This window comes from Falco cherrug, chromosome 1, assembly GCF_023634085.1.
Source record: "Falco cherrug isolate bFalChe1 chromosome 1, bFalChe1.pri, whole genome shotgun sequence".
Taxonomy (NCBI): Eukaryota; Metazoa; Chordata; class Aves; order Falconiformes; family Falconidae; genus Falco; species Falco cherrug.
The window spans coordinates 58,732,256-58,746,205 of record NC_073697.1 but is presented as its reverse complement, the minus strand read 5'-3'; the positions used below and the strand labels follow the sequence as shown (position 1 = coordinate 58,746,205).

Here is a 13,950-nt window from a genome sequence, read left to right as displayed (position 1 = left end):
GCTGTGTCCCAAATGTTGAAATATTGTGCTAGCAAACAGTAAATTTTAATCCTCCTTTTTGGACTTTTGCTCAAAGACTGGAAATATATAAAAACAAGAGGGCTTCTTAGGCATTGTTACTTAAGCTTACTCTTGTTAACTGCATTTGTTTTATTTGGGCAAGAGTTTGACAACTGAGAAAGAGATACTGTGCCAGGTCCGGACACAGACTGTGACTCTCTAATACCAAGAAGTTTAAAAGTGAAGGAGCTCTTAACTGGTGGAACAGTGCAGTATAATTCATGAGGAAGAAGAAAAGTCTAAAGCGATAAAGGCAGCTGTAGGTAGCTTTTATTCTTATTCAGCTCTGTTGATCTTGTAGCTGCTCAGCCAATTGTGTGAATTTTTCTTTTTTTTTTTTTTTTTTAAACTTACCAGTTTCTTTCCTTCATCTCTCACCTTTCCTTTCTCCCCTCCCTTAAACTCCTATTCTAGTAAGTTATGTTCCTTTATGACTTGGGGAAAACACCATTTCACACCTACCTGTTACTTGTGCACTAGTTTATGTATCTTTAATACCAGAGTATCAATTTGACCCTTAAAGTGTGTGGTTTGTTTTTGGTTGGGTTTTTTTTTTTTCCCTGGGAAATGTACACACTAAAATCTATCTTACTGAGGAGAGAAAGAGGAAAAAACGGTAATAGAACATGTCATTTACACATCCTACCTGTAAAAAGTACCTTGAAATACCAAATCTTCATCTTAATTGCAAAGATCAAAAGAATGATGTGGAATGTGCAACCACACTGGGTTCTCCTAATGTAAGAACAGCTACAGCTTTTGGGAATGGGTTTGGAAGTGGTCCTCCTGGGAATTAAGTCCTGCCCTCTGCTTAAAGGAAACATGCCTAATTAAGAGAAGGAGACTGGGGCAGGTAATGTGAAGTGCACTCATAACAAAATGAAATAAATTTTAACCAAAACAAATTGGCAGAGAGATGTTTTAATCCAAAACTGAAACTACTCAGAATAGTATTAAAGAAAAAATTAAGTTTGTAGAGTGTCCTGTACTTCCTCTATTGCAAGAAGTTTATTTGGAGGCAAATTTTCTGTCTCAGTATTTTAGGAAGTTATTCTCTGCAGGTGACTTTAAATGGCTTTTTGCTGTTCTTGTTTAGGAAATGAAGTGCTGTTTTTTTCTGACTGTTTTGGGTTGGGAGGGTTTTTTTTTTGTTTACTTGGTTTTGTTTAATTAGTACGGCATTATACATTAAGTAGATTTACCTTAAAAAAAAAAAAAAAGAGTGTAATAATGGGACTACTTGCCCTCAAGTTTAAAGAACTACTTTAGTTGGTTCTGAAGTATCAAGCACCGTGTTTAACACTAAACTCTTGTTGAATTTTTAGGGTTTGTTTTTGGGTTTGAAAATTTTTTTGTTCTGTAACTTAATATTCTTGAAAAAATAACAGTTCCTAGATTAAGTTACTTTACAATGTTTCAGGAAATGTATTTTTGTCTCAACTATCTCATTGTTCAGTGAATAACCTACTGCATGCTAGATAGTCTTTTGTGGTGTAGGATGGGTAATGGTTCAAGCCCTAATTGCAAGTCATGTCATATTTGTGTCTTTGCACTTCACTGCTATAAAACAGTTTGCAGATGGAAGTGAAACACAGAACCGTGTGCACTGATGTGAAACAGAAATATGCTGGTAGTGTGTTACCTTTGATTAAAATGTAGTTGGCACATGGATGCAGAAATATTTTGAAGTTTTGAATTTAAATATTTTTTTTAAAAAAGTGCCACTGTGCTTGTAGACTGTCCATTTGTGATGATCAAGACATGGTTAAAAACACAGGAGTAGGTCCCTTAAGCCTCTTTGAACCTGGGTGAAAAACAAAATACTTATTCTTTAAGTCCAAGAAAAGGAAATTTACTGCCATTGCTGCTGTTTAATGGGGAAGCAGCCTGGCTGGTGTGCTATGATATCTTAATTTCATAGTGTGCATCAGCCATAATGACTGTGTTTTGCATTAGCAGAAGAGTTCATGAACATGGGGTGGGAGATGCTGATGCTGGTGTCTGCTGGGCACACAATGGAAACACATGGCACCTGCACTTTGCTGGAACACTGGGGCAGTTGTGGGTGTCAGCACTAAGGACCGTGCTTTGTGTGTTTTAGAACATGACAGAAAGGGCTTCAGAATGTCTTTACGTTAAGAAAGAAACCATCTAGTCAAAAAAAAGGAGGGGAGCAAACTTAAAGATAGTAGCTGAAAGCAATGTAGAAGTAAAAGAGTGAAGTGCTGCTGAGAACAGCCCGTGCTGAAGGATTTAAACCAAGGGTACAGTACGTGCTGGTGTGCTTGCAAAGTCTCTTAGTCTAAGATTTAAGGTAGAACAGTAAAACTGGGTGGCTTGTGCAGTGCTTTTTTGTAAGCATAATTGTGTGAGCCTCATCATTCAGTCCTGCAAAGGATGACTTGTTACACAAGAGACGTGATGAATTACATATATACATATTCATACATCATCATGTTTTCCATCCCTATTTATTTGCTTTCCACCCAAAATGATTGTTAGGGTATTCTCAGCTGCAGAAGCCTTCCAGAAGTCGTCAGAGAAATAATCAGTCCTGTAAATAATGTACCAAAGAACAACAACGACCTCCCTTTCTCTGAGACGGCATGCCAAGAACATGATGAAGTACTCAGTGTCTGAAAACATATGTCTTAGTGCTAAATGAGGACATGCGCAAGCCACCTGAAATCCTTTGGGCGTGTTATTTTAAGACAAACAAGTTGATTCATTTCTGCAAGAAATTTAAAGCGTCCAGGAGATGATTCAACCAAATTTGCAGATTTCAAGTCCCTTTACAATCGTAGTGATTTACTGTTTTGAAGGATTACTGGGTTTTTTTAGGGCTGGCCTGGTACTCAGTATTTATTAACCTAGTGATAGAGGTGAAAAGTAAGGTGGTAAAATATGACCATGATACATATTTAGTCAAAGACTAAGAAGGGGATTTCAGAAACTCTGGTATGCCAGTATTAAATTGGAAGTTTAATATAGATGGTGACCCCTAGGAAGCTTAATGGGAAGCTAAACCCCTGGGAGAGTTAGGGCAATGAAGCTGGTGAAGGTCTAGAGAACAAGTCTTATGAGGAATGGTTGAGGGATCTGGGGTTGTTCAGTCTGGAGAGGAGGCGGCTCAGGGGGGATCTTAGTGCTCTCTACAGCTCACTGGCAGGAGGTTGTAGGCAGATAGGGGTAGGTCTCTTCCCAGATAACAAGCAACAGGACAAGAGGAAATGACCTCAAGTTATGCCAGGGGAGGTTTAGATTGGATATTAGGAAAAAATTCTTCACTAAAGGGTAGGTAAGCATCGGAACAGGCTGCCCAAGGAGGTGAGGAATCACCATCCCTGGAAGTGTTTAAAAACCACGTAGATGTGGTGTGTAGGGACATGGTTTAGTGGTGGACTTGGCAGTCCTGGGTCAACACTTGGACTTGATAATCTTAAAGGTCTTTTCCAACTGAAATGATTCTATGATTCTATAATTCTGTGAGATAAGATTTCACCTCTTTATTCAAACAATTCTGAACTTTGCTTTAATGTTTGGGAGGGCAACCAGATAATGTTGATGCTGGCTAGAGATTGTTGTTACTTTTTTGTTCAGGCTGATTTAACAATGAAAAGGGGAAACAGAATGGTAAAGTGCACAAAGAAGGAAATTGTTGAAGTGGCCATACATTTAAAAAACAAGAAAAGCTCTGAATGACGAAAAAGTAAAAAATATCAATCCATACTGAGACAGCTAAGCTAACAGTTGTGTTTGTTAAAGCCTTCTGAATGTACTCGGGAACTTGCAATGGCAGATAGCCTAGGAGTTGTAAATCATAACTGGGGTCATAATCCTCTGCATTTAGGTGCTTAGAACTCAAAATCTTGATGATTATGTTAGAGTGCTTTAGTTATATTTGTCCCACCTAATTGACTGGGTTTTATTTGTTTTAAGGTGTATAAAAGAATTTCAAAAGAATAGTAACGGAACTGATATTTAAGTACTGTTTCCATTTTGTAGCAAAGAACTGAGGTTAGTGAGGATAGGTGGCTAAAACAGCATATGACACTTATGTGAATATAAATGATCTATATAGGAACAGCATTAAAACAAGGATTTAATGATACCGTGTGCATCTAGTGATGAATAATAAACTGCTTTTGAGATAACTAACTCAATGCTGCAGCTGATGAGACTGTAGCCAAGTTGGGTTAGATGTTCACACTCAGATGGCAAGCGTTAGTTGAGTAGTAAATAGAGTCCAGCTTTATTTATTCTGTGTGTATAGCTTTATGCCAGAAGTTGCTAAACCTCAGCATAGTTGTCACCATTGTTGATGGCTTCTATGTCCTTGAAAGGCACTGCTATACACACCTTCAGACATGTGACGTGACAGGCTGTGCCTCTCTGAAGGTCCATTGTTCTGGAAAGCCCACGACAGGTAGGGAAAAGTAGCTGATCTACAGCGCCTGTGTCCTGCAGGAGGAACAGGGGACAGTAAGGGCCAGCAAGGAAGGAAGGCTGGTCACAGCTCTTCCTTGGTGGCACAGTGCTACTGGGGGCAGGCAGCAGGAGGCTGCCACTGCCTTGTGGTTTGGGGTGTACGTCAGGGGCTGCTTAGACCCCCAGGATGGACTTACCCTGGGACTGCTGTAATGGGGACTTGCCGTTTGTGCACATACCTGTGACCATGGGATTATCTGGATACTAGTGCTTCTGCAGCAGAAAAGGGAGACACACATACAAGTGACCATTAACCTCAGAGCAGATGGGTTTGTTTGTGGGAGACGAGTGTGCAGTCTTGGAAGTAAACCTGCGACATCTGCTTTCAGCCTGCTGTAAGGTTTAGTGCTTTTCAGGTCCAGAGCCTTATTGTGGAAAAGCCAGCTAAACAGCATCTCATACTGGTCTACTTCTCATCTCTCCAAGAACTAGGGAGTAGTTGGCATTCTTCTCTTCTTTATTAACAGTTTAAGGACTGGAGGACTTTTGAAGTTAACTAAACAAAAGTTGAGAGCAAGTTATTTTTGTGGCACTTGCTATTAGAGTGTTACTGAAACCTCCTAAGAAGTAGAAAAGCATTTTGACTTAGTAATATCTGGAATTACACTAACAAGGAGACATAAGGGGTGTCATCTGTCCTACTAAATCGCTCTCACTTAGCTTGCGAAATATCTGACTCCCTTAGCAGTGCAGCTGCCCAGTTGGCTTTGTGAAGTATGAGAGCGTTCCACGTTCCTCGCAAATATCCAGCATTGGACATGATCAGAGGTAAGCTACTGTGATAGGTCTATATTCCTAATACTGTAGACAAGGAAAACAATTTGTTTGGAATTTTTCAGCCCTCTACTGCCTTGAAAAATCTCGCCTGTGAACATAAGTGTGCCAAGGTCATTTCTTTGTGGTTCTGTCGAGTGAAAAATGGACCTCGGCAAAAGCACTCTGGCCAGTGAAGCTCAAACTATGTTCTTGCATAAAATTGAACAAAGTTTAAAGCTGTGTATTTGGCGGTTTCTGTAGTCTTGGGAAAGCATCCACTTATTTATTCAATTGGTCACAAAATGTATTTTCCTCTTTACTTGTTTTCTTGTCCCTATGGAGATAATTAACTAAGTGTTAGATGAAGGACTATGTTTGGAACAGCACATTGATAATTCTGACCTTTGCTCTTTAGACACCTCCTTCATCCATAAATCTTTATGTAACAACAACAAAGCGCTTTGGGATTCTGAATTTTGAAAATTTACTTCTACCAGTAAATCAGTCTTGAAAAATAATTGTTTTCTTGAGGCAATGCCTGCATTACACTACGTAGGCTGCAGCATTAATTTAACATGGAAAAAAGTCATACTGTGGAATCATGTCTTGATGTCTACAAATGCAGTTTGTCCAGTTAACTTTTTGTTTAACTGTTGAGGTAAAAGTCTTTTCATTCCACTTGAACACTCTCACTACTCAAAACAAGATTTTTGACAGACCTTTAATATCAGTTGGTGGTAATTTCTGGTCCAGTATGTCTAACTTGAGTGAACTGCTTTACTAGTAATAGAATTATTTCTTCCATTCAGTCTAACTGTACACATCATTATTTGTGCATGTGTTAACTGTGCTTGTATTCAGTGCTGCTATTTTAATATTTAACAAAATCATTTATTTCAATTAACTATTTTTTATAAATACAAGGTATGGCTTCCATTGTTTAAAAGTTGGCAAAAGTGGTCTGTAGTTCTTTTGGGATCTGCCCTTAATTCTTGAAAGTTGGAGATGGAATTTAACATCTGTATGTCCCAATATGTTTGCAGACTAATTACTGTAGGAGTCAAGGATTGAAGGGGGCCATTTGTATTGAATTAAGTCTTGTGAGCTTTTATGCAACTGCTCGTTAGACACTCATTAAACCCTGCCTTAGAACAAATTAAATTTGTTTGCCTCCACTCTTGTCTCTACTGTTGAAAGATTGATTGATATACCAATACCTTGCTTAACGTCTTGTGTAAATATTTTCATGTCTTATTTATGCCCATTGATTTTAGTACCAATTCTGACCCTTAATGTAAACATTTTTTGTGCATTTATAGAGAACTCTGTTTTTTTCCAGGTGGGGCAGGGAGCCCATACGAGCCAGTCAGTTCTATTTTACTTTCCGAACTGAAGTTCTCTGTCTTCCTAATCATTATAGAATCCTCTCTGTGCAGGCAGCACAACTTTTGAGTTAAACTTCCAGGAATGAGGGTGATTGGAGCTGCACTGCGTGCTCTAGGAGGGCAGAAGCTTTGTACTCAGGCATTTCTATGGTCTTTTTTTTTTTACTGTAACTCTATCACCTGGTGTGGATTGTACCTGTCTTTTTACAGTGAGGAGGCCTAGACATTATTTCCTTCTTCAGTGATTTCCAGGTTTTAACTCCCAGTTCAACAGCACCTGCTGTTATCCTAGCATCAAAATGCATAATTTTGCACTTTATACTGTTAAATTTTATCCCACTTAGAGTAGTTCAGTGCTCAAAGCAATCCAACTGTGTCTTCTTTTCTTTCTCCATATTAATGATCTTTCACAACCTTGTGACAGCACTCATTTTGACACTGTTTAGTACCAAAATTTGTATTACAAATGTGTACATGCACACACAAGCACACTTACTTTACCTTTTTTTTTTTTTTTTTTTTTTTTTTTTTTGTGTGCTAGTACTTCTCTATTGCTGCGGTGGTTTGACCTTGGCTGGACACTAGGTGCTTTCCAAGCTGCTCTCACTGCTCTCTTCAGCAGGACAGGGGTGGGGGAGAAAATAAGCTGGGAAAAAACCTCTTGTATGTCAAGAGGAAAGGCAGTTTAATAAAGCAAAAGCAAAGGTCATGTGTGGAAGCAAAGGAAAACTAAAGATTTTATTCTCTACTTCCCATCAGCAGATGATGTTTGGCCACTTCCCAGGAAGCAGGGCTTTAGTTCACATGGTGGCTGCTCTGGAAGATAAACGTCGTAAATAACAAATGCCTCCCTTCTGCCACCACCTTTCCCTTAGCTTTTATTGCTGAACAGACATCATATGGTATGGAATATCCCTTTGATCAGTTTGGATGAGCTGTTCTGGCTGTGTCCCCCAAGATCTTGCTGATTCCCAGCCTGCTGGTGAGGAGGGAATGCTGGAGAGCCAGCCTGGATGCGGTGGAGCACTGGTGGAGCACAGCTCAGCAGTAGCCAAATCGCTGGTGTGTTACCAGCACCTTTCTAGCTATGAGTACAAAGCACAGTGCTTCGAGGGCTGCTGCGGGAAAATTAACTCCATCTCAGCCAGACCCAACACAGTTGCATATTACCTGCCATCTACTTTTGGAAGTTTCTTAGATATCTTGTATTTCTTTTAATTCTAGTCTTTTCCCCCTTAAATATGGTTATGGCATAGTTAATGCTATGCTAAATCCATGTGGATTATAATTAATTCATTAATCGGTTACATACAAGTTTGACATGATATTCTTTGATAAATGTACTTTGCATTTTTTCACCCTTTTCTATGTGACGTAAGGTATATTTTTCTTGGATGTTTGTCCTGAAGCTTTTCATACTTGCAACATTAGACTATTAAGGTAGTTAATTTTCAGCATTTCTTATAAATAAATATTACTTTTCTTTTTCCTACTCTAGCCTAGTCCCTCTTATCTGTTCCTTTTATCCTCAGTTTGTCAGATTACTAAAATAGAGCTGCTTCATCACTGACTTTCAGTGTTTCCTGGCCAGAACTGGCTCCTCAGTAGTGAGACTGGTACCTAGTCCATCATGTTCCTTTTACTTCTGTAATGTCCAGTTTCATTCCCTGCGCTATTTTTTCTGTTCTCTTGCTCAAGATTCTTGCATTAGTGCACACATACTTCAGTTGTTCCTAACTAACCATTCAGTTTCTTAGCTGAGTTAATTCCTGCACTACCTGCATCATCTCTCTGTCAGCATTACTGTTTTTCTTCCCTGTTCCCCATCCTCCTGTGTTCTATTAACTTCTGAGTTTCACTGTGAGACTTCCCAGCCACCACCTACTCATTTTATCCTGTACTTCAGAAGAGGCATGAAGCTTTGAAACATTTTGCTTTCAGTAGATGTTAGTTTTATCAAGTCCTGTATTGTGATTTAAAGTAATAGACAGAGTACCAGTTTCACACATGCTACACTTGATAACTATTCATGGCAAAGGTTACTTCCCAGACAATATGGAATTCTTGGTGTTTGTGCCGGAAAGCTTATTAGTACTTTTAAATCCATTAAAGGTGGTTGAGGTCATACTTCTTCCCACATCCAGGAACTAAAAAATGATCAAGTGCTTTGTCAGCATAATGTAGTGCTTGCAAGTCAGACTTTGGTGCCCACACAGACATCTGGCTGTGCATAGGTGTGGAGTTTGGAACAGAGTATGATTGTGAGGGAGCAGGAAGAGAAGACAGCAGGACAAGACGCTTACACTGAAGTCCTTTCTGCCAGTAGTTGCCATTTTCTGCCTGTGAATCTCTGGATTTGCCTTAGAGGAACAAAATGACAGTTGAAACGATGATGTGCCTGGCATCTATCTCTTGATTTCATAGGACCTGTCTGCCACATTGCAACACAAAAGGGCTTGAAACAGCAGAGGGACTTTAAAAGGCTGGTAGGGGTGGGATTAGACTAAATTTAGTCTGTTGTGCTGAGATCTCCCTCTGTGAGCAAGCAGCAGGGAAGATGGTGAGGATTTAGGTCTTGGGAAAAGAAATTAAATTGCTGATTACCACCAGTCACTTTCCCAGATTCCTTTCCACATCTACTAGAACAGTTGTATTTATCATCCAGCTGTCCAGGGAGATTTCTGTGTAGAAATTTGCTGGAACTCTTGAACCCTGGATCCATGGATATTGTCCAACATCTCATCTGTGATACTTACTCTTTAATACCAATGTAAATTTTGTAAATTACTTGCTAAGGTCAGGATTTCACTTATATTTATGTATGTGTTGGACTTTCTTTTGGTGCTACTCTGAGGGTGGGAAAGAATTTGATTGTTTATCTAAGATGGTGCTGAATGGATCTCAGACTGATCCAGTGCTGCATCTGGATTCACTTTCACAAGGGACAATCTGCAAAAAAACTCTTGAAAAAAAAATTTTGAAAAAAAATGAAAATCAGAAGTCTTGAAAGCCCTCTCATTTTACTGTTTCATATGACGGAAGGTCTGGCAACTGCATGTTTTCTCAATTGAAGCAAGTTACCAGGTTTTGAATTTGCTACAATGTATCAGAACTGCTATAGGTAATAATGCAGTCATTATCAAAGGTATGCTGCAAGGCATGGTGGACTGACATTTTCAAATCACCATGTAAATCTGCCTGACACAGCTTTAAAAGAAGTAAAACAAGACTGAAGGCTCCAGTGTTTAGTCTAAAAACACACATGGCTGTGGTTGCTGTTTTAGCCTATGTGGGCTAACTGTGGAAGCCTTTTGTCAGCTCTCGGGCCTACTGAGTGGTGTCAGCTTGATTTGTGTGTTAATTTGCTGACTTTTCAGTTTGATGCTTTCCATTAAAATTCACATAAAGAGCCTGTGTGTTTTTGCTTTATTTAGCAGTTTTCCCTAATCTAAATGCTCTTCCAAAAACTGCCCTTGGTGTCACTAAGAGAAAGTGCTTTCAGCATTTATTCACTGTTGGAATGATTTATTCGCCATTTATATGATACTGAAAGGATGGAGGCAGGTGGAGAGCCTTGTAAAGTGATGATATAACCAAATGCAGAGAAGAAACACAGTAGCAGACTTACAAGATCTTTCCCTTCTGGAAAAATACTGAATAAAACGATCAGTGGTGTAAGCTATGCCTAGCATCAGCCTAGAGCCTTCCTGACACCAAAGCTTGTTGTGTTTAAGTTAAAGGACCTTTCTCACTCCATCTCACATATCCCTGCTCTGTAGGTCTGCTTTGCCTGAGGAAGATGATTCATTACTGGCAGACGCTGCCAGGAACCAGGAAACAGCCCTAGTCTGGATTTCAGTCCAGACTTGCAATTAGGATCGTGTTTTGACACCGTATTTCCTTGCATGGTGATGGGCATGTGTGATGGCCTGTGATGATTTGCTTGGGGCAGAGTAGGTAGTATGGACCTTCTTCCCTGGAACAGATCACTTCCAAAATATAAACTGATTAAGCAGTTTAGCTGGCACTTCAATGTTGGGTGCAATAACTGCTAATTCTGTAGTGTTTGTTTGGCCTGAATGACTCCCCTCATGCTTTTTTAAGGAGAGATCTACAGGCTAATGTATGGGCACCAGGGTGTTTATTTTCAAATAACGGGTGAAATCATGCTACACTTAATGCATCTCAGAAACAGAAGAGTCATGCCTTGGAAGTGTCCTTTCCAAGAAATGCTCCAGAAAACAGTTCTTTGAATCACTAACATTATCTCTGGTTTTTGAGCCAACACTGATCAAAAATATACCCTCAGGAAGCTGCTGGAGCGTGTGAGTCTGGTGTAAGGTAGAAGGCTCACAAATTCCCATTGGACTTTTGATAAAAACAGAAAGATTATTTAGAAGTAGTCGTCAAGTATTATTTTCCTAGCTTAAATAACTGTCCCTCTATGTCTGAAAAGAAAAAAAAACCCAGGTATTACCCTTTATGTCAGCATCTGTTGTGTGTTGTTGAATACCTGTCATACCACATACCTTATGCCACAATTCAGGGATGGAGTCTTTGTCCTGACCTGTTGCTGCAGCTTGAAGCTCCCAGGGATTGCAGTGAAGCTAGGATCAGGCCCATAGTGGAGAAAGCCTCTGAAGTTTTCTCTAACACGTTCACTGCCACCACTGAATGCTGTGTCCTGTTTTCCTTTCCACAGGCAGAGTCACCCCAGAGCAGCTCAGCTCATACATTCAGCTTTTCAGAAATAATCTCAAAGCTTTGGAGAACCATTGTGGTCTTGTACAGCTTGTGCTGGCCACGATCCAGACTTTGAAACACCCACAGACTTCCAAATGGGACAACTTCCTTGCCTTTGAGAGATTACTTCTGCAGGTACATATTATGTCAATTTATTTTACCTAAGGAAAAATGTTTTATTTAATTTTTTTGAATTCCCATTGAATTTTGTAGCTTGTATTTTTTATGAAGTGTGTTGGATGTATTGGTTAAAAGCTGTTCCTTATTGCCAAACTGGTAAAAGAAATGGGAACCTGCACAGTTAATCTTCTATAGTTTTGTCTAAAAATAATTTTATAAACAAAAAGGTAGGCATTAAAGGTGAAGTACATAAATAATCTGATTTGGGTGACAGTTTTACATATCAAAATCCAAGATGATAAAACTTTTAACAACAGACAGATTATTATTGTTGTTGTTGTTTTTATTATTATTATTACCACCAGTCTGAAGATGCTTCTTGAGGTAATGTGCGAATGTGCGGAATCAAATGTAGAGAGGACTTTGTTACCATGTGAGGGTAAAACTTGTGTAATTTACCGAGCAGATAAAAGCATAGTAGGAAATTCCATGCCCTAAGAGTGTGAGGTTTCTTTGCTCACAGCTGTCATCTACCCGTAGCTCTTCCCACCACCATGTTTTTTACAGCATCCTGTTGGTGACCACAGTATTATTTAAATACACTTGGATTTCTCGTAGGAAATTAAGAGTTAGTCATATATTGAACTCTATTCTACTAACCTTTGGAGATGTACCAAATGAGGAGTTTTTCGGAGAACCAAATAGAGTTAATTTCTGCTGAAATTCAGGGAAAGTTCAAAACTTTCCTCTCTGTGCTGTCTCTTCTGCCATTGTGTTGGTTTTAGAGGAACCATCTTTTGAAGGCCTAGCAAGAGGCAAGTCTTCATAAGCTAACTTATAGTGAAGTTAGAGTCAGCCTTAAGTGTATAGTGTGGACCTCAACTAAAACTAGATACCTCTGTAAAACTTAGCTATCTTTGTCTAGATGTTGAAAACAAACTAACAGCCCGACTTTCCCCATGATCTCTGGCAGCAGGGTATAACCCTTGGTCCTTTGAGAAGGCTCAGCCCATACTTCATAGCTCTCTAGTCAATGAATTTCTGTAACATTTGGGGGGCAAATAATGCAAAAGTTAAATATTAGCAAGCTCTTGTGTACGTTAATAAAAAAAAAACAACTGTTCTGTCTTGGTAAGACTGAAATATTTTTAAGTAACATTGGCAGCCTTCTTTCTCTGTTAAGAAACAAACACATCTCAAGTAAAAGAACTCATCGCAGCCATTCTTTTGTTTGTCTAGATTGTAGAGCATGGGAGTGACAGCCTGTAGTCCCCTTCTCTGTCCTGCAGTGACTCATGTCACATAGCTTTTCTCAGAAGCTGGTTATGTTCCATCTTAAAACCAGTTCAGCTTTAGATTCAAAATAAAGCTGCAAGCTCAGCACTGTTTTCACAACAGACAGCTGCCTATATAAAAGCCACGCCATAAATCATCAGGGAGTGGAAAAACAGATAAGAAACAACCAAACTATGTATTTCATAAAAAACAAATGTATAACAAGCACTCTTATAGTCTTAGGTGGTTTTGGATTATACCCGCTGCCTTCCACCCATCATATTAAGGTAAAATGTGTTAGCCAAAGCAAACTTTCTAGGCTAACATTTGTAACTGTTTCTTACACACATACTCATTTTCAGTAGTTCAAACAACAATTATGTTGAATTACGCAATCTGTACAGCATGTATCCTTTCCGTGGCTCTATTTTGAAGGCAGAGTCTGACATGCGTTATCTGCTTCTGAGTACGTGGCCTGTGTCTGATCTGTTGACGGGGTTATAGGAAAAGCAGAATACTGAGAGACCCAGAAGACATCAGAGATATTTTTATTTTAAAAAATCAGCTAGGACATTACATTGTGAATGGTTGGTACATAGCACTCTGCTAATTTGATGCCATGGTGGTTTGTTTCAGCAGTACTACTGAGAAATTCTTTAGCATAATTGTTATGTTTCAGATATTTTAAAATAATAAATCTTAAAAAATCCTCAATAAAAAGTAATTGTTTTGACATGAAGGTAATATTGTTACTGTCCTGTATTGGAACCACATAGAAGACAACTGTTTGTGAAAGATCTACTGGGAGTAATATTATTACACTCAGACAGTGTAGGAATTTTAGAGTTTTTCACTGATGGATGCATGTCAGACTCCAGCTGATGCCAAAGGAGATAACCTAATATAAACAGCTGGTGTTAAAATTCTCAGATTTCCCAAAAAAATAAATCTGCACAGTTTTGGAATTTCTCTCATTACTGGATCTTTCTGATGGGTGTCGTGATTCTCTCCTCAGTCTAATTTGCATTTTTCAGAAAAATCACACTGTTGACCTGAAGCCTTTAGTCTAACTCATACATTGAATAATGTCTTCCATTTTTCTTCTTCTCTTGCTCCTTGATTC

The 13,950-nt window shown here is 39.0% G+C and overlaps 1 protein-coding gene across 1 annotated transcript in view; it reads left to right on the top strand.

Annotated features, from left to right (window-relative positions):
• Window positions 1-13,950, top strand: part of SCFD2 (sec1 family domain containing 2) — a 198,587-nt gene that overhangs the window by 41,287 nt on the left and 143,350 nt on the right. Inside the window, exon 4 of the mRNA XM_005433630.3 lies at window positions 11,392-11,567. Within this exon, the coding sequence (XP_005433687.3) occupies window positions 11,392-11,567 (176 nt within the window). The remainder of the gene's footprint in view (window positions 1-11,391; window positions 11,568-13,950) is intronic.